We start from the raw sequence: 22166 nt of genomic DNA, 5'->3' as shown, positions 1-22166 counted from the left end.
ATCACAAGCCTGGTGAACTTCTTTCAGGGACCTGGGACCCAGAGCAGCCACGAGAGAAGCGCTACCAACTAGTGCAGACCTGGGGGGTCGTGGGCAAGCGGAGGTGGCTGGGCTGGGAACAGTGACAGTCTGACTGCAGGGGTAGTGGCTCCGACTCCGTGCTGAGCCCCAGCGCAAGGAACAAACAGGTTCAGTCAAGACCACGGGATTTGGAAGATAATCCTTCGTGGGGCTGAAAGGGCCGTATGAGGTGGGGGTCCATAGAGCCCATCTTACAGGGCAGGGTGGTCTGCCCCCAAACACCCACAACAGGCAGGAGGAGAGTGTCCTGAGCTGTAGCCACAGAGTAGGGGTGAGCAAAATGGAAGGCTGGACCCTGGATCTGGAATGAAACGTGGAGCCAGGGCCAGGGGATGGCAGTGGGAGGGCCCGAGGTGCCCCAGCGTAGGCTGGTCACTGGCAAAGGGCTGTTCCTCCTGGCCGCCCACAGACGGTGAGGTCTGCAAGCAGAGGCAGTGGTCTGGAGGCAGGGTCATGGACAAGGCCAAGGGGGACTGGACGCGGCTGTGTTCTTTCGGTTTGTGCCCCAACCGCCACGTAGGGTATAACCCCCTCAGAGCTTGGACCGGGTTGTGGTCGTGCTGAAATGTTCACGTCCCTGAGGTCCCTTCACAGCAGAGCTTCGATGTCCCCTTCTGGTTCCCAACTGACCAGCCCTGGCTCCACCTGCAACACCAACTCCCCTGCTGTTTCACCATCACGCCAAGACGCTTCTCTCAACCCCAGCTCCTGCTCACCCGGCGTGAGGAACTCTGGGACCGTCCTCACTCTGCTGCTTCAGGAAACTGTTGTCCCCTCTTGCTCTGCACCTCTCAACTGCCGCTGCCTCACTGGAAACCTGTCCACTATGAGAAAGGGCTCCTGCTATTTTGGAAGCACTGGGTTGTCTCCCTTCGGGGCCTTCTAGTGTGACCTGTGACCCATTTGTTTTGCTGGCCATCCTTATTCCCTGTGAACGACAAGCTTGCCTAACGACAGGGGCTGTTATAATGCCATTTTTGTTGACCACAGATACCCAGGGCCTCTACACAGCTGTTGAATGAATGAGTCAGTGTCTCAAAGCAGAAAGGGCCTGGGCTTTGGAACCAGACAGGTTGCACCCATACTGGCTCCACTGCTGCTTAACTGTGACAGAGTTGTCACTGTGGCTAAGGGTGACACCCAGGAGGGCCCCAGAGTGCCCAGCACAATACAGACACTCAGTGAGTCTCAGCTACTGCAGACTCTAGGTACTCTGCTGTCTTAGCTTTAAAAAAAAAAAAAAAGGCAAGAAATCACCTTCATATGGAAAATTAACATGTCTTAAAAAAAATCCTAAATTTAGACAAGCTAATTGTCAAGCGGTGTGAATGAACTAGCCACAGCCTGAACCTCCCCAGCACTAATAAATACCCCTTCACTTCCTCTAGACTCTTCCAAGTTCATCTCCCGCTGCAGACTGTCTTTGCAGATTTCCATCCCTCTCACTTCCAGGAGGCCAGCTGTAAGGACATCCAGATAGCAGAAAATGCATTTGAGCTGTTCTGAAATGAGAAGCCTAGGCAAAAAAAAAAAAAAAAAAAGAGGTAATAACCCTGCTTTCCAATAGCCAAAGAAACATACTAAAAAGCAACAGTGTCAAGTGGGAAAACACAAGGGCCTATTTCAGGATTAAGTCCTTAGAATAAAGCAAGTTTGCAAGGCGTTTCTCAAACTAAGCCTGGCCTCATCTGTAAACGGCGGCGCCATCTGCCATGTCGGGACCGACCTCATAGGGTGTTCTTACGACGACACCTACTGCTTGACACCAGACACTGTCCCAAAGATTGCCCAGGTCTGCTGTTTGAACCCTCCGGCAGGACCACCGGCATGCTGTGTCCCTCTGAAGCTGTGCTCTGCACTTCTCTTGGCACTCAGGCAGAGAACGTTTTCTGATGAAGAGACCAGTCTGCCCCCCTTCCCACATTAATTAGAAGAAAGGAAGACAAGAAAGAGGGCTTTGCCTGACTCCAGACTTTCTCCTTTCTCTGGTCCTGCCCATTTCCTATCAGGAAGACAGCTTTGGGAATTAGGAGGGGTGGGGTCTGTCAGATATTCCTGTGCTGTCTGCAGCTGGCCTCCGTGCCCGCCTTCTACCAAATTCAAATTAGGTTTAACAAATCCTTAAAAACCTGTTTCTCTAGACATGTTATTTACTCGTTAATCCATGTTAAATTCCAAAAAGAAATAAAAGACAGAAAGAATTATGTTTTACTTGGAAGCTGAAAAGAAAGCTTTGAACAACTTGCCCAGGGTCACCAAGCTCTGGTGGACAGGACAGGATTAGTACTTCCTGAGGACCTGGGCTTTTCGTTTTCGCCACAAGACCTGGGGCTTTTTGTTTCACCTTCAGCACCAAATATTCACCACAGGCAATGGCTTCAGAAGCATCAAGGCTCAAGATCTGATGTAGCCTTGAGTACAATTCAATTGCAAGGCCATGTTCTGGCAATATTCAACTTATAAATCAGAGGGAAACTACTTAGGACCATCCTTTCCTTCCCCTCCCATTATTATAGGAAGCTTCGGTGAGGAACCTTCAGGCTGCTCACAGCTAAACAGATACAAAATTTCAAGAAACTAACTGGTGACAGTATTTGGCTCAAGTAATGATTTACAAACAAAATCCAGATGATTTTGATCTCCAAACAAAAATCAGATTGACCTGACACAAAGTTTAACAGACTGTGGCATTTAACCCTTTCTGACGTGGATTTCCTAAACCCTACCTTAGACCAAAGCTCAAACTGCCCTAAGCCATTTGGCTAAGAACTAAAATTGTCAAAACTTTAAGGCCAATTGAGTGTTGCTGAGTAAATGCTGAAGTGCAGCAATCTGACTGCACCTCTCCCAAACAGGCATTCTTTATGCTACCAGCACAGAAAAGCTGTTAGTTAAATGTTTCAATTCAGCTACATGATAAAACGGCAGTCAATTCGGACGTCTTAATGAATAGCTTTGCTGAAGACTGTTCCCTAGCATGTCACAAGCCTGTCACAGATGATCCAGTATCTTATGAGATTCAATTCCTAAACCAGGGACTAGGCACCTCTACCACAATGCCACTTTGACAAACGGCAGCTCAAGTCTTCTACTGAACCAGAAGCCTACATCTCATGTCTTACTCTCCATGAGGCTCCGCCTTCCAGTTGGCTCTGGTGTCTGGTCATGTCTCAAACACCAGGTGGGATTCTCCCTACCCTGTCTTCTCTTCATGAAAACCAGTATGAAAGGTTTCAAATAAAATACCACTCAAGTCAGAGCCCCTGACATGCTTTAACTTCTAATCCTTTACTCATGGAAGCTCCACTGACGTCAACAAACCAAAAATCACAAGAACTTAAAATAATTCTGAATGACATTTTCCTACCAGCCATTACTAATAAAAAATTAACTCACTAGGATACAAATCCCATGAAGCCAGCAAGTTAAAAGTCTGACCTAGAGTTCCCTGGTAGCTCAGCTGGTAAAGAATCTGCCTAGAATGCAGGAGACCCTGGTTCGATTCCTGGGTCGGTAAGATCCTCTGGAGAAGGGAAGAGCTACCCACTCCAGTATTCTGACCTGGAGAATCCCTTAGCAGAGGAGCCTGGCAGGCCATATTCCATGAGGCCTTGCAAAGAGCTGGGTCAGAGAGAATTTGAAAACATTACTGAATAGACAAGAGGAAAGGGGACATTATTTTAAGTTTCTGACCTCACCTTATTATAGATTTACTTCCCCTTTATCTCAACTGCATTATCCTTTTTAAAAACTACACTGTTAGCCATTTCAAAGGTCTAAGCTATTTCAAACTCTTCTGGAAATACAGTAAAATTTTCAACCTCTCCCACAGCCTGTTTGCTTAACAACAATCAAATCCAAAACTCTTCATAAAAGTACTACAAGGCTGGGACTTCCCTGGTGGTCCAGCGTTTAAGCATCCACCCTCCACAGTGGCAGACGTAAGTTCAATCCCTGGTCGGGAAACTGAGATCCCGCATGCCACAGAGCGACTAAGCCCGCGGGACTCCAACTAGAGAGCCTGTGTGTTTCAACTACTGAGCTGGCGCACTCCAGAGCCCGTGCTGTGACAAAAGACCCCAAGTAACAAAATGATGGGACAAAGACCCAGTGCAGCCAAACAAGTGAAAATGAAAAACAAGAGTTCTGAATTTAAAATTTTTTTAAAGTCTTGGCCAGACTACAAGGCCAAGAAGCTGTTGATGGCAAACACTAGGATTCCCCATAGCTCGCCTTTCTTCTAGCCACCATAGCGTCTATTTTATAGATTTCAGTTTACAGGGCTGTGATCAGAACCAACCCTGGGAAGTCTGGCCAATGAACCTTCTTGGGAGATCCAGGGGACACCAAGAACAAACCTGGCGATGAGAGAACAGGCTCTCAGACACCCTGTGGCTCAAGGAAGGCTCGCTGTATCAAGGGCCCTGCAAACACCCATCGTATTTCCTCCCAAATCAAAAGCAAGTCCAACAGAACAAACATGCAGGAATCCATTGTGAAGGAAGTACAGATAGGTCAGAACCTGCTTCTAAAGATAACAGTAAGATTACTGAAGATCACTTAGAGGGGTGGGGTGGGAGGTGGGAGGGAGGGGACATATGTATATTTATGGCTGATCCATGATGATGTATGGCAGAAATCAACACAATAATTGTAATTATCTAATTAAAAATAAATTTAAAAAAAAGAAAAAGATGGCTGCAGATTAAGGGAATCACTGTGAGCCCAATCTAAAATTTTAACTACTGCCTTGCAAAGGCAAGGATGAAAGAGGGACTCCTCCCTCCGTGGAAGTGGATGAGCCTGTCATGAGTACAACGAACTAGATGCCCCGTTAGGTTCCTTCTCTGAGATCTTATCAACACATTGAAAAAAAAATGAAAGCCTTGTGATAGATACACATACTTCGAATTCAACCGTTGACTGGCACAGGCAAAAACCATACTTGCAAAATTAACTTTTTCAAAAATTTTCATTGTCAAGAAACTAAACTATCCACATTTTGGGTTATTTATTTAACAAGACAAAGGCCACAACAATACAAAAGATAAGTCTGTCCAAAACAGTCACATATTCAGGAAAACTAAAACAGAAGACATGTAACCTAGGATGATTTCAAAAACCAGCAGCAGAATCTCTATCTTTAAAGGAGTGTTATAGAGTAACAAAAATTCTCATGGACTCTCAAGGAGACCACACAAAACAGAAAACAGCATAACCAAATACCACTCACTCAAACTTACTAGAAGTGATAGATGAAAGATATATACAATTATAATCACTATGACCAAGATACTTAACATCCCATAACCAATACTTAATGCAGCCAGTGCTTATTCTCAAGACCATCAGAGACTTGACTCCCTTAAGACTTCAAGGACTTAGGCTTTCTGTAAGAACCTTAACATTTTCTAAATAAAACCTAATTTTACTAAATCAGATTAGAATGAATTATGAGTGCTTTTAAGAGTTTGCAAAGATAATTATTTTATAGTTGGGAAGTGTGTAACATTCACAAATATATTTGTCCTGAACATGCCACAAACATAGATTAAAAATGGAAATGTGAAACCAAGTCTAAATTAAAGAGCTGCAGTAACCTAGGAGTACACTAACGCTCCTTCTAATAGTCTTGGCATAGGGTCCAGGCACGGTCGGCTCGCCGCTGGGGGCGGCTTTCTTGGCTGTGAAGGCAGATCATGCCCTCTGTCACTCATGGGGAGTAGTTCTGCCCAACTGTCTCTTCTCGACAACTTTATCATCAATCTCTTTATTAACAGCTCCACTGCAGTCAGAAAACGCAAACAAGGACCAGTCTTCATGCCAGATTTCTGGAAATCACATAGCACCAGGCAGCACACAGTGTGAAAGTTTGTAAGGAGGGTGTTGTGCCAAGAGAAAGACAGCATCCATGAGGAATAAGCACAAAGCTGGGACATTTTACATTATTATATTAAAATACACTACCCACTTTCTTATGCCTAAAATCCTGAAAAGAACCTACTCAATATCCACATTTGTGTACAGGGACTGGAAAGGGGCACAGTAGTGATGTAAGATCACTTTACTTCCCAGAGATAACTTTGCTATTCTGCCTTTCCATAAAATTGATAACCCCTTATATATCATGATTAGAAAACATACAGGGCTGAGACAAATGTCTGCAATGACCTGAATGAAACTCATAAAACTGACATTTTTGAACTTAAAACACGTATTTGGGGACGGAAATCTGCTGAATCAAAAAATAGCACTAATTAACGGAAGTGTTGCTAAACAGCTTATTTGTAAGAGACTTTATATATACATTTTTTTAACTGGGTCATAATCACATGATTAATATGAAATTTAACACACCCAAGTTAAGTAAAAACTGAGTATAATGTCTGGTAGTTCTAAATACTGAGATGCATGGTACTTAGACTAAGTGATACTTCATCACTGCAAGTATTAATTACATGACACTCAGCCCACGACATAAACCCACCAAAGATCAGGATTTACCTTTAATGATTTTCCCTTTTAATCTGTTTTACATTTCAATCTATTGACAAAATTGTTTGAAAAATATTCTAGATCTATAAGTAAAACAAATTTTTATGTTTTTAAGATTCTGATACTACAACTGAATTTACACTGTTCTAAATAATGCATTTTGCTATAGTGTGTCTTAGGTAAATTGTCTTAGGGCTGTGATGTTTGTGCTCAGGTAGAAAAGGACCTGAGTGTTAAGTTCAAGGCAGGGTCAATCAGCTCTGGGGCTTCTAGAACTGTTTATTCTGTAAAGTTGAAACAAAACCAACAAACTCTTTCCCTGGTCAATTCTGGGACCCATTAAGAAAAACTGTGAAAGACTTAACATAAATCCATTCTTCCCACTAAAAAATAAAAATAACACGTGTAAACAAAAACTCTAAGCTGGGTGGCAAGGAGGAAACTATTTTTGATAAGGCATTATCTTGTACCTTGGGAATATCATAGTAAAAAATATAAAGCTTTGATTGGAGCACACACACCGACTGTTCTGTTCTTCATTTCACCTATTAGTGAAATTTGAAGAGATCCAAAACAGGAAAAAAGTGACTACATAGCCTTATTTACATTATTGTAAAGTATGACTATTTTCAACATCAACATTTTAAGTATTAGGTGGCTAAACTCGATGAACTCTAAACAAAACTGTGCCCACTGTAGATGTGGTCTGCAGCTATCTGAAAACATGAAGCATTTAAAAAGATGACCAAAGTACAATTACAGTCACAAGCTTTCACACAAATGTGAGCTTTCTGAAACAGGAACTTGTGCACAACCGCAACTCTACCCGTTCAAGCAATGTCCTACGAACTGAGACGGGACTAGGAAAGGAACAATGTACTTAAAATTCCATCCCTTTCAGCAAATGTGTATGGTCTGATCAGCTGTAATGAATTTCCCAGAACATTAAGACAAAAGCATGTCTCTAAGGAAGAAAAGCTGAAGTTGAAATGACTTTCCAAGTATTTGAAATCATTTCTAGAATTAAGTACATAAAATCACTTCTGCAATACACGGCTCAGAACTACTGATGCCATCGTTCTTGGTGCCAGAAGCTACATAAAATGTCACAAGAATTTTTAAACTGACAAGTACGGAGAAAGGATGAATAAATTGATTTTACAAATGAGAAACATATCACACATAATTAAACAGACCACTTGTCTCTGTATGACTGAAGGTCATGTTCATTACAGAACACACAATTCCCCCCCTCCCCCCGCCCCCGAAGTTCAGGTCTGCAATTGAGACAGCATCCGTTTGTGATTTTGGTTTGAAGAAAAGCTAATAGAAAAGAAATAAAGTGGAGAAGTTTTTTAAAAAAGCAAAACATACAATTCAGGGTAAAAGGCAATTAATTTTCCTTGTACTATTCTTTTATTTTAAAATAGGCCAAAGTATATCCAAAGGACTGTTCAATGCCTTTTTAGGTAAACAGTTTATCTTTTTGCTTAAGTGCACTGAAGTGCACTAACAGTTAATATTTCCAGGGCTTGGTCTAAAGTTTGTGTATATTAATGATTTATCCTTTCATATATCAATTACTACTTGGAGCTGCTGATCATTTATTGCCACCTTGAGTGCAGCCAGAATTAATACTATGCAGAGCTCTAAAACATTTTTCTGTGTGGAGAAAAAAAACAGAGGTATTAATTAGAAAAATACAAACTTTATTCCAGAATATACTCAGAACCACAAAACACATTTTCAATGATCATTTTACTAATTCAGCAAGATGCATGAAATGTCAAAAGGCTATGTGGGTGATAAAACTCACAAAGTTGCGATATCCAGTTCCATGTTAGGTGTCTTATCAAAGTAGGTATGGTAAGCTCTATTCTGTAGGTGTTAACAATGGAGTCAAGGGTAATTTTTAACAAGTTTCTCTTTTACTGAATAGACCCAAAAGTTAAATGTTCCTTAATAAAAGGTTATTCCACACTGCATTTATTATTTTTACATATAGTAAAGGTATTAGAATCTGGAGTTTCAGGGATGAAAATATGCACAACTGCACATCCTTGAAATAATTTAACATAAGGATGTCAATCCCTCCACTCAAAGCATCTAAGATAACCATACCCAAAAGCTGACCATCACATGCACACAGAATTCATTCCTAATCCATAAATTATGTATGCCTTGTTGACCATTTAAAGATTTACGAAAAGTAGAATCTGATCTGCGTTTAATAAAATGAGAAACGCAGGCTCCTCAATTCACTGAATAACAACAGTGCCACCTGCTGACATTGGAGATAAAGCAGCAGCTGCTCCGAAAACCACCAGCTTTGAAAGGAAGCACAGCAGCGGCACGTACACTGCTGACTACATGGAATAAATACAAAGAAAAGAGATGGTGTCTGTACAAACGGAGACAGTATTTTGGAGGATGGGTCAGCTGAAAATTAATTATCAAGTACTATATTCATGTTTTCCTCCCTAATGATCAATTATATGAAAAACAAATACCTGATGTGAGATGTCAATTATTAGGCTGCTACTAATGGCAAAAATTAATCAGATATAGAGCTTTCTAAAAGTAACCAAAATTAAATTCTTCAGCAAATCTTCATTTAGAGCTATACTCTAACTTACAAGTAGCAATAATGGTATCACTGAAAAAACAAAAAAATAGTCAGTCAAAAGAAACCAGCCAACTGTGGGATTGTGCTGTTTTTTTTTTTTTTTATTGTGTTTTCAATGGAGAAATACATCATCTGTTTACAAAATAGCTCTTGAAAAATACAAGGAGTACAGATACTATAAAACAAAGCAAACTCCAGTCATGAGACACTACGTACATCATGCGAAAGCAACAGTCTGATCTCCAGGTTATGAAAACTAGAATTAAAAAGTCACTACACAGAAAAGGTCCAAGTTCCCAGCTTGGCAAAACTTGGGTGCAGTTACATGAAACGTTTAATAAACTGAATTCTTTTTCCCCAATGTGTAAACAAAATGACAAGACTAAATCTGTGCCTGGCAATTTCGATCTAACTCTGAAGCTACACAAAACACACAGACACCTTGTAGACTTCACCTGTTAGTCTGACCATCTTATCTTCTTAGGCGGTGGGAGGAAGGGCAAGCTGACTGTGCAGAGCAAAGATGCGGGAAGTAGGAATACTGTATACTAGACATTACAAAGTATGGTGAAAAGAAAGCCTCAATTAATGCATAGCCTAAGGGGGAAAAGACTACACTCCAACTTTGGAAAATTAATTTAGAGGGAACGGGGAAGAGTTTAAGTAATTGCAGTTTAACATGAAAAATGCACATGTGATAGAATGGAGCACAATGGAGGATCATAAAACATGCTCACCAGAAAAATGTTAGGTTTGTTTTGTCCAGATTCAGAAAGAATAAGTTTATCAACATCTGGCTTCCCTCGTATATTTGTGAAGATGAATGCTCTGCGGCGTAATTATGAGGAATTATCTACTGATAGGATAAAACAAAATGGAAAAAGGAGTAGAGAGCTGACTAGACGTCAAGTGCTTGCTAGAAATGATTTTTAAATATTTCTGCATGTAAAATTTACTGACAAGTTTTGGTCAACCATTTAAAAATAAAAATTAGTTTAAAATTCTTGGAGAAAATGCGTTTTTGCCCACGTTTAATATTGAAGATCAACTCTACTATAGACAGGAGTTCTGTGGAGTGTACAAAATTCCTCATATTCAGAGATCAAACGGCCATCCAAGATAGATACCATGTTTCACAGGCATTATTTGTAGTCACCCTAAAGTTTCAGCCATGGGACCAAAATTTAGTGTTCTGTGCCATACAGCCACAGAGTCACTGGTTTCACATCATGGCTTAAGAAAATACTGGCATTTTGTTTATGAAAGAAGTCCTACCTTACACATACAAGCAAAAGGGGTGGGGGAGGGAAGAAGAGGGAGGGAGCAAAAAGCTTGGTTTCAAAGACAACAGATTGAAGGCAAAAGAATATGGAGCTTTAAAAAGCTCAAAGAAAAATATTCGCTGGCTGATCGCTGATTTGTATGCACTCTAAACAATTCTATAAATAAAACCCAATATCATTTCTTAATCATGACCCCATCAAAACGAAGTATTTCCTAATTATTCTTTCAATGTCAAATATATACCCTAGTGTTGACATTTCATTTTTAAAGGTTACAGCTACCTCAGAGGACTGACCTAGATGTACTCTTATCCTTTCTCTGAAGCATAACAGTACATCACTGCGCAACGGCATCTGATTTGAAGACTAATGGTAAAGGAAATGCTTCAGGAAAAAATGAAAATCCATCAAGCTGAAAATCTAAAATTATTTCTACTTTCTAATAATAATAATAAAAAATACATAAAAGTGCATCATCAGAATAAAGAATTCTTATGCCAGTTTGTATTGCAAATTTTCCAAACAATGCAGCAAACATAAACCCAGTTCAGATGTCAATTATGAATACAAATATAGCTTGAGGTTGTTTTTTTTTTTTAAAGGCAGTAATTTTTTGAAATAGTTAATGCAACTGTTGCTAACACAATAATAATAGTACTCCTGGCTTCACATACTAACCTGGACTTCCGATCAAGTGCTGATTAGCCCAGTAAGGGAGGTCACAAAAAAACCCTCAATCCACTTTCAGTCACGTCTAGTCTTGCACCCTCCGTTCTCCTTTTTTAGCATTTGAAGACAACAGGTTGAGTTGGCAGACACTGTTTCTGGACCCCTGAGGTTGTTTTTACCGATTCAATCTCAGTTTTATTGAATTCTTGATAACAGGAATAGGGTTTGCAGGGAGAGCAGGGATATCAGAAAGGTCTGTACTGGATGTTTTCTGAGAATAAAAGCAAAGAACACAACACTGTTCAAAGTACTGTAACTTATCAATGAGATTGATTTTTCACTGCTCTACTTCCTAAGAAATGGAGAGGACCTTCTCATAAGAATTAAAATCTTAAAAACACTCTAAAATGTTGTTAAAATGGAGCACAAAAAAACATGACTATTACTACAAAATTGTTTTAACACTTGTAGAAATTTTCAAATAAGGAACAATATTTTGCTAACATTTTAAGCAATATACAAAAACTAAGTAAGTTCAAAAACAGCTTTAATAAACACAGTCCTCCAAACAATAACCTATCATACACTTATTAAGTTCATGTTAAGTTAGAGCACTAACAGTCATATATTAACTGGCACTGGAGCACCACCATGTGGAAGAATACTTAAAGTTCACTTTACACACAGGAGCAGCAGTAGCAGTTAACAGTGAATGTATTATTTTCTGACTCTGTCAATTAAAATTTAAATCTACTGAGCAACAATTTGATTTATTCAAAATTTAGGGTGGCTTTATTATGTTAAAAACAATTACTCACAAAGCCTTTTTTAACAACAACAACAAAAAAAGATGGCATTTTTAATTGTTTTATTATGGAAAATTCCAAACATACACAGAAGTAGAGCCTTATATAATGAATGCTCGTGTATTCATTACCGACTTCATCAAAGCCAATCCACTGTTCTCCCACCTTTACTCCCAGATTATTCTGAAGCAAATCCCAGAGAGCCTATCATTTCTTCTGTAAATATTTCAAGTTTATCTCAAAGATTCATTGTTAGACACAGTCACAACATTAATACCTCCCTTCTATCACCAAATAAAGAGATTAAAAAAAATTTTTTTAATCGACATAACTTTTTATATTATATATATAACCTGGTGATTTTTCTCTCAATGGTTCTAGGGATCTTTTCATTACAAAGAAAATTCTAATTCCTTATAAAAATATCTAAAAGGCAAACACCCAAGGGTATGAATCACTAGAGGAATGAAGTCAACAAAACAAACTATGAAAACAGTTCCCTAGAGATTAATGTGGCTAACCTAAATGCATGCAGTCACAATCACAGAACTGAATTTTGATAAATAAGTTTGTCTGTGTATCAGTATCAAGTACAACACTTCCTAATGTTGTTGGAATTACTCCACGCCACCCCACAAAATTTTTACTAGCTAAAGGCTATGAAAATAAAACATTTCAGAAAGTAATCATAGCATTTATATATCAAGAAGAACTATGAAGGTTAACAGCCAACAAAAACTCATCTTAAAATTATCACATTAAAATAACTCTGAGCCACAAAGCAGCGTAGTTCCACTGTCTCGTCAGTCCCGCAGCGTCACTGGCAGTAGCTTTGTGGAAGTTAACCAGTTTAATGTCTACTTAAAGGAAGTATTTACTTTATGTCAGAGCCTGACTTAGACTTTGGAGTATATTCAGTTTGAAAGGATTCGAGAAGAAAACAATTAATTATTTCACAAACAAAATGAAGGTTCACAAATTAATGAAAAGAGTCCAAGTGTCTACTGTACACAAGGGACTGTCACAGCAGAATTTCTAGGACAAATGAAAAAATAGCTTTAAAGAACTATGCATTACACTAAATAATTAACTGAAAAGCAGAGGTGAAAAGTGAAGCAGAAACACATTTTGAAAATAAAACATTTGAAAAGCAATCCATGAAGAAGGATTTTAAGTTCTAATTTAAAGTTCACTCTCTGACTTATAACAAAACCTCCAGGTGAAGACGGCATATTGTGCAGTGAGGATTTAAATGATCTGCAATGTCAAATAATATAAAAAGGGGATGAGTTAGCATCCTGACTGTGCAAAAGAATGGTTTCATCACAACCAGTGCTCCACCTCTGAATACTATAAATATATTTGTAGGTGAGCACTTACTTTCAGAAAGATAATTTCAATAAACTTCTGATGTGGTCACTTTAATTCATTATACGACACTAATCTTAACAACATTTATAAAGTTCCCCTTGCTTTTTGCACTTAGTACCTGAGAGGCCAACAGAGAAGTCGCTGTCTGAATGGTTTCTGATTGAGTTGTACTTGTCTCTGTATCAAGTTGTTCCTGTGAGACAAAGAGGACGGGGGAGGAAAGAGACTTAAAAAAATGACAAAAGAACATAACTGGGTTTGGTGGTTAATAAAAAAGACAAATTGGAAGACAGGAGGGATCAAGAGAAAGATGTGACTACATTACAAAACCATCTATCACATCAAATGGTTAATCATCAAAAGAAAAAAACAAACCTCATAGGTTATTTATTTAACCATTTCAGATACACATGAATTTCTATTTGCCTACGTAAACTTTATAAGGCATGGTCAAAATATCTCATGACTTTCCAACCAACTTCAACCTGGACATTTTAAACAAGCACTCATTAAAGACACATATATGCATATTATGAAATGTTGCCTGGACAATAATTAACAGAGTATAAACCCAAGCTCAGCTTAAGCTATGTGAATAAAATAAAACCAATTCAGTATTATTAAATTAAATTACCCAGAAGCACAAAACTGTTCTAAGGCCTTTAATTAAAAGAAGAAAATGTCTCTAAAACAGTCCTCCTTCCTTTTGGTTTCTATTCCCCTTCTCAATAACCAATGCACTGATTCTATTTGAAAATCATCAGAAAATACAGGGTGAACTGTGTCACTCCACTGCCCTAGCCTTTTTCAAAGCAGTGCACAAAAAATAACAGAGATATGCACATGTAAGTGAAAATAAACATACAAAAATGTGAATTTTCTGTAAAATATATACAATAATAAAACTACAAAACACCAAATTTCTCCTGTGACACTGAAAACGTTAACACCGGAGTAGAAATGGGAGAGCGCAGTCTCTCTGCAGCATAACCTCAGCAACACATACTGACTTTAAAACATCTGTTTCTCCCAGGAATTCCTTTCATTAATTTATCCTAATAAAATGAACAGAAATGGATGGCAGGTATTTAGCTACAGTCAACACTGTAGAAAAGGGCCAAGTTCCCTTTTTTAACAGAAACAATTGCTAACAATAGGCAACTAGTTGAATAAAATAAGGTTTAAAGCCTTAAAATAGCATTCAATGCAGCTATAAGTAGTATCTGCAGATGACGCAATGGCATAACTATTTTTCTGCTTTACAGAGTGAGTAAAGATTTGAAAGCAGAAGGCACTGGTATATGTAGGCACAAACAAAACCTATAGACACCAAAATAATATTTGCTAACATATCGATCTGGATAATATGCGGGTAAGGAGGAAGATTTGCAGTTTTTCTACAACTAGGAGAAAAAAGTTAAAAGCCTCCAGTACACTTCAATTTCTGAAAAAAATTATATTCAAAATCTAATACTTGGCTACACCAGTCTTTCCCATCCCATCTACCTTGATTCAAGCCCCCTGCATCCCAGGTTCTAGCCAGAGCTGTGTGCCAAAAACTGGCTCTGTAAATATACCACACTCTCACCTCAAGAGTGAGATGCCCTTCTCATCTTGTACTACCCTAAACCCTATGAATCCTTCAAGGATCACTCCAAATACTGTGTTCTCCCTTCTGTGATGTCTTTATTATTTCTGCAGTCTTGCCTCTCATCACCATCACCTGCTTTCATTTTAATGTAATCAACCACATCTACCTCTTACCTTCTCTACTTAAATACAAGTTCCAATACAGGCAGGAACATCTCACTATTCTATTCCATTTAGTGCCCACCAGATACCCCCACATCTAGGAGGACTTCATACACTTGAGGAATTCAATTTCGATGCCATAAATGAGTATTAAAAAGGAACAAACACATCTCTAAACACAATACTGAAAACAACCTAAAGCCTATAGAACAAAATACAGTGCAGTACTCTGAAGACATTTCTATCGCATCTTCTGTACTCTTAACTGTTTATGAATTCTGAGGCTAAATTAGTATACCTTTGTTTCTGTTTTATCATGTCCACTCAAAGCAAGACAGTTAGCATCTTCACTTGTTTCATCCTGTTTTTAAAAAAAAAAAGCTTTATTCTCTAAAATGAAAATTTAGATTGTTCTTTGCCAATGACTTATAAAAATTTTTAAAGTATAAAATAATTAACCTGTAAGATCAAGTTTGTCCTTAAAATAGATTACTGGTTTGCTTAAATTTTTTTTTCATGTTAACAAATTAGGCTTTAAAAAGAACATGAGGAACACTGTCATTGTTAATCAGTCATCGACAGAAGTATATTCCCCAAACTATGGAGTTCATAAAACACTTTACTTGTAAGGAAGAGAAAAAAGAGCTCACTGATCAAACATAGGAACTTGGAATACTATCACCTCCTTTTTGGGAGATTCATATATATTAGTACATAAAAGGTTCTGAGAAGCTCTAGAAAGACTATCTCTTTTTAACTTTCCCAAACTTAATTTAACCACAGAATCCCCTTGGCTTAGTGTTTAACATATTGGAGGAGGCCTGAAAAATATTCTCTTCAGGTCTTTTTTTCCTCCCTAATTTACTGTAATTCTATTTAAAACAATTTATTTTTGGTAAAGAGGAGAAATGAGAAACCAAAAATGGCTGTACTTTCTCACTCCTGTAGTGAGTGACTTGGAATAAACATCACTTTCCTAAGAAAAACAATTTTGACCCTAACTTCTCTGCTCTCCTTAGTAGGCAGAAATAAAATTTATTTGTAAATGTGGCTTTAAAACAAGACATAAGAAACACAGCTAACTTACAAAGTAGAAAGGATTTAACACCAGTATCAACCCATTCCCTTGAGGACTTTATTTGTATCCTGCAAACATACAAACTTAAAAAATAGTAACTTAAGTCACAACTGGGAAAATTTCAATACCTGACTGGCTATGTGACACTATAGAATTATTATTACTTTCAGTAAATATAAGATAGGTGTATACATATATATGTATACATACATATACACACACATTATCAGTATATTTACCAATATAAAATCACACACAAATATTTACGATTGAAATGACATTCTTGGGATTTGCTTCATAACAATGGGAAAAAGAGTAGATTTGTAGATGAAACAAGACTGGCCCTGAGTTGTTGACTGTTAAAAGCTTAAGTAACGCAAACATAGCTTGTTCATTACAATTTCGTATATGTTTGAAATTTTCCATAACATAAAAAAATTATGTATATACATATATACACACATATATACACACAAAGCATTTAGCCATAGAATCCAGGTGATAAGGCAAACTTTTTCTATATTTATTTTACATTTCTACCAAAAAGATTTAGCATATGATAAAAATTAAGCAAAAAGCAAAACTAAATTACCTGACGATACCTAAAATATCTGTACACGTGTTAGTATATTATTGAGTAGGCCAGTGTTTGATTCCGGTTTACTCAAACCTCTAATACTAAGGACTCATTAACAAATAATGAAACACCTAGTAGGAGACCTTCAAAAATCAAAGCATTTGTAACAGACTTTTTCACCTTTAGCACCATGACATTTAGGCCTGAGTTCTAATCCTTACTCTGACTTTCATTAGTTTTATAAATGGGAAAGTTATTGAACCTCAAGCTCCTCTTCTGGGAAAGGAGATGATCTATGAGAAAACCTAAAATTCTAAGATCCATTCATTATCTTAAAATTCTACTTCTGTTAGTCAACTCCAAGAAGTTGTCCTAAGTAAGATGCAAACTGTGAGAAAATACATAGAACAAAAAATTATAAGGGGGACAGGGCAGCGATGAATCTGTATTTCTAAAGATACTTAAAAAAAATCAATCAAGGATCTTAGGATCTTACTTACAGAGTTGAATAAACAAAAACTACTAAAAAAAATCAATGACACAATCACAGGCATTTGAGTGCTCACTAGATATCTGACTGCTCATCTTTTTCTAGGTAGACTTTTTTTCCTTATACTTTCTTTCCTGTAATTATTACCTTTTAGATACATGATTTTAAAAATACTAATGAAATAATATGACTGAAGTCTGAGTTTTGCATCTAAATAATCCAAGTACAGGCGAAATGGAAAGCGAAAAGAATTAAGGGTACAGGGACTGTCTGAATTCACTACACCTGAAATTGCATGATGGGTACTCTTGTATATATTTGAAGTCTTATTTAAAAATTAAATGATCTCTTGTGTGTATTTATATTTTTCTATATGAAGTTAAAAAATTCTATATTCCTATTGCCTCTCTAAACTAGACGTGAAACAAGAGTATTTCCTACCAAGGTAAGCACAAATGGAATTTTAAGTATTGTGCTGATACATATTTTGGAACTCTTACAGGGAAAGGAATTAGGCCATTAACATGAAGCAACAGAATGATAGGTATCTAGAGTTATGCTTACACATACCTTACAGGCACAAAGAAACATGAATTGTGAAATGCTTTGACAACTCCAAACAAGCACCACTAGACAGAAAGTGGTATTACGTCAAAACTACATTCTTAGGTTGCTGCACAACAGTATCAGGTAGAACCGGGGTCTTTAATAAAAACATTAGTAGGTCTAATTCTTGGAGAGTCTAAATCAGTATATTTGGAGGAAGCCCTAAAATCTGTATTTTAAAAAGCAAAATCAAAACAACAAAATCTGAAAAACTGAGGCTGAAAATCAACTTGCCTTGAGATAATTACAGAGACAGATGTGTTTCAGAATACATGGTACCAAACATGATATACTATACCCATTTTTCATTCTCATTTAGCATTGTCAGAGTGACAAAATTCATTAAATTATTCATATTTAGTTAACAGTGACTGTTTCCAAAAAATCTAAACCAAAAGGATTCAGATGAAGCTTGGAATAACACTTTTAGAGACAATAATCTTTCACCATTAAAAATCAAATCACTATGTAAGAGCCCTCCTTTCTTGCCACCGTTCTAAAGAAACTTTCATGTAACGAGGAGGTTCCTAAATAACAAGTTATCAGCCAAAAATCTTAACAAAATTGTTGTCTTGGGCTGTCATCTCTGGGACGATGGTGAATGCCTCATTAACAGGAAAACACAGTAATAGTGATTCCAGGAAACAATGAAAGTATGTTACAAGGTTACTTCTATTTTAAGATAAACACCAAAATCAATGTACACTTTTAGCAGTTTTCCTAAAACTATCTGAGACTTTGACGAGGTAAACCAACCACTATGAAAAGTGGAAGTACTATTAGAAAATTTCCTAAAGGGCTGGAGGATATAATCACAATCATTCAAGGTACCAAAACTAATCTAATATGGCAACTTATGGCCAGGCATTCAGTAAGAATTCCCTGAGAACCTCTCAGTGACCCTTTGATACCAAGTACAGTGCAGAAGCTCCAAAACTCCACCTGGAATACAGAATACAGAAGCAGAAAATTGTCTGCAAAGGGGCTGCTGAAGAACTGGTACATGTGAAAGACACAGTCATCAGAGAGCAATATGTGAAGATGACATGCAAACCCAGGCTCAGGTGCGTCATAGCCTAGGCATGCCGCAGAAGTTTAAACAGGAAACACAGCTTTATGCAAGAGTTAGTTACTGAAAAGAGTGGGAAAGCGTAAAAGAGCAAACTACAGCACTGAAGCACCATCTAAAATGACCGAAAAGCTTTCCTCCTCGCTGCTTCTAAATCTGGGCTCACAAGGTTTTCTCCCACTGGATATTAAAACAGGCAAGGTAGTTATTCTCAAGACTGACTAAATATAGATACCTCTTCTGTTTTGGTTTTCTTGGGGCTCTCTTCTTTATGAGGTGAGGATGTCCTCTTGACTCCTACTATAGGATTAGGTATCTTTGCTGCTGCATTTCCTGAAGGTCTTGGTGGTGGGTTTACCAGACGTGTTGAGGAAACAACTCTGGAGACCGTAGGCTTTGGTGGTGATGAAATGGCTGGTTGTGTGGCAGTTTGAGGAATGCTTTCACTCGATGTACCTAAGTAGTAAGTATATAAATACACAAGCGCTAAATTACAGAACACCAAGTTACAAGTTTTTTATTTTAAGTCTACAAGGGAAAAAAAAAATGGTATTAAAAAACTAAATTCAAACTACTTAACAAAGCCATTTTTCAAAATGAAGGCCAAAACCAAATATAATGTAAGTATTTCCTTATCTGGCATCTCCTTACCCCCTGAGCTTTCACTGGAATTTACTTGTGGCAGAGAAACTTCAGTAGCCTGTATGTTGGTCACAGATGCTGCTGTTACAGCTGGAGCAGGACTGTTTCTGCTAAAAATGGGGAACAAAAATTAAAAAGTGAAAAAGAGCAAATAGAGATAAATAAAACTCTAACAAAATCTAATATGTGAAGTTATTTTTAAAGTAAATGATTGATTCTTTTATTTCTCATACATATGTATACATCAGTAACTAACTTTGACCAAATATAATCAACAATCAAAAGCACAGAAACATTTTAATGCAGTGCTGCTCAACAGAATTTCTGTAACTATGATCTATGTCTACCCTAACCAGTATGGTAACCACTATACACAGGCAGCTACTCTGCACTGAAATACAGCAAATGGGAAACAAAATATTTGATTTCATTTAACATTAATTAAAGTGGCACATACAGCCAATGACTACCATATTAGAAGAGCTAAAAAAAAGACCTGTTCTTGTTTGATTTAGGGTAACTGACTTAAATGATTTGGGGTATAAAAAAATGCCATCAAAAGCTGTAAAACAAGAAAATGGTCTGAGAAATAAGATTCGATGTGCAAAACCTAAGGGTTCATGAAATCCTAAAAGGCCATCCAGTGGTCCAGATAAACAACAAAAGATCTCAAAACCCAATCTCTCCTTCAGTGTTCCGGATCCCACTCACCCTTTGTCTCAGGAAACTCAAATCACCCCCCTCCTTCACTCTCCTATCTCTAACTTTTCTCTCTCAAATAAATCCTGTATCTCTTGTGGTTATTCACTCTCCTTCCACTACAACTTACACTCTCCAACTGCTGAATGCCACGTCAAGGTGGGCAAAACTAGAGGACTTGGATTTTTGATGCTTACAAGACATGCACAAGCAGCGAGAGCAGTCAGCTTATTAAAGTTTTGAGCTCTCTGGTACATGGGAGGACATGAAGTCAAGGGAGTGGGTGATGCCACACCCTCAAAGCGAATACGGAGAAGGCACACAGGACCAAAAGAGAGCCCTGAAAAGGCACAAGCATCTAATGATTAAACAGAAAAGAAAAACAGAACCACCACAGATGCAAGAGAAAACCTGAAATAAAACAGCAAAGGACAGTACATAATAAATAGTTGAGCAAAGATCTATTTTACATACATGTGAAAAAACTCAAAGTACACAAAGGTTTTTATACAACTTCTGAAATTCTTACTAAAATTTTTGCTTCTTCACTCAAAAAACAAAACAAAAAAAAACAGATGAAACCATTAAAAATACAAATGTGGAAGTTAATGCTGTACGAATGCAGAATTGCTTTAAAACTGTAAGATTTAAGGACCAGGTTAATGCCCAAAGACTTCAGATTATGTATGACTGGCCTAAAAACACATCACACATTCAAAGCCAAAGAGAAAAAAACTAAATCCCCATCATCTATTGCACCTTGGCATTTTCTATTTCATGCTAATCCAAAAATTCACCCCAATCTGCATCTTTGCCACTGGCTATTATTTAACAATATACCTTAACAATTTAATTATTAAAACTCCTCTTTTCAAAAAAATAATATATAACATGCATTTAGAACAGTGTTCCTGGTTTAAGTATCAACTCACTAAACAAAGTGATCAATGTAACCATCACAATTTAAAATACCAGCAGCCCCCTCAAAATCTACAATAAACAGCTCCCTTTGAAAATACAGTAGTATAGCCATTAAAAAAAAATCTGCAATGATACACTATGAAGATTCACAGAAGTTAAACATAAATATGGCTTTTTCGCTCTAATTTTTGCCACCACAGCCATGTTTTTTCTTCAAGATAAAAATGTTCAGCTGCTTTGTGAAAGATGCTCAGTCATGTCTGACCCTTTGCGACCCCATGGACTATACAGTCCATGGAATTCTCCAGGCCAGAATACTGGAGTGGGCAGCCGTTCTGTTCTCCAAGGGGATCTTCCCAACCCAGGGATCGAACCCAGGTCTCCCGCATTGCAGGCAGATTCTTTACCAGCTAAGCCAAGAGGGAAGCCCCAAAATACTGGAGTTGGCAGCCATTCCCTTCTCTAAGGGGATCTTCCCGATCCAGGAATTGAACCGGGGTCTCCTGCATTGCGGAGGATTCTTTACCAACTGAGCTATCAGGGAAGCTGCTTTACATGCTCTTAAAGAGACAATTCTTCAAAAGAAATTTCCACTAAAAAAAGCGCACACAAATCTTCTCTGGAAGATCTCCAGTATTTTCAGATATTTACCCCCTGCTACATAGGTGATAAGCATCTCCAGGACAGAAATGTGATTGCGTCCCTCTTTCTGGTTCTCCTTAGCACACCGTGTAGTTCACCACAGGCAGTAGGTATTTCAACTTAAGAAACTGGTTATTCTAACAGCCACTCCACTTCCTTTCCCTTTTTCCTTACCCCTGAGAGCTGCCAGAACTGTTCAACGGACTGGTCTTCATAGCACTAGTAGGTGAAGGCACAGACATGCTGTTGTCACTGTCCATAGACAAGTCGAGGCTGCTATCATTCAGAGGTGTCAACTTGACGCCTTCTGTTGAATGCTGCAATTAATACAGTATTTAGTCAATTATACCTTTATGTTA

At 37.9% G+C, this 22166-nt stretch overlaps 1 protein-coding gene across 4 annotated transcripts in view; it reads right to left on the bottom strand.

Annotated features, from left to right (window-relative positions):
- Positions 1 to 10453: 10453 nt before the first annotated feature.
- The window catches only part of PAPOLA (poly(A) polymerase alpha), a 49206-nt gene continuing 37493 nt past the window's right edge, over positions 10454 to 22166 (bottom strand). For 2 of the 4 annotated variants that reach the window (XM_070357914.1, XM_005903670.3), the window contains exons 17-22: positions 21982 to 22124; positions 19555 to 19655; positions 19139 to 19359; positions 15382 to 15444; positions 13450 to 13524; positions 10454 to 11425 (exon numbers count right to left, since the gene is read on the bottom strand). In XM_070357914.1, the coding sequence (XP_070214015.1) occupies positions 11330 to 11425; positions 13450 to 13524; positions 15382 to 15444; positions 19139 to 19359; positions 19555 to 19655; positions 21982 to 22124 (699 nt within the window). In that variant the 3' untranslated portion in view covers positions 10454 to 11329. The remainder of the gene's footprint in view (positions 11426 to 13449; positions 13525 to 15381; positions 15445 to 19138; positions 19360 to 19554; positions 19656 to 21981; positions 22125 to 22166) is intronic. The other 2 variants (XM_070357915.1, XM_070357916.1) reach the window with 2 other exon arrangements.

Source organism: Bos mutus, chromosome 21, assembly GCF_027580195.1.
Source record: "Bos mutus isolate GX-2022 chromosome 21, NWIPB_WYAK_1.1, whole genome shotgun sequence".
In the NCBI taxonomy this organism is placed as follows: domain Eukaryota; kingdom Metazoa; phylum Chordata; class Mammalia; order Artiodactyla; family Bovidae; genus Bos; species Bos mutus.
The sequence above is the reverse complement of the archived record's forward strand: the minus strand, read 5'-3'. Positions and strand labels throughout refer to the sequence as shown.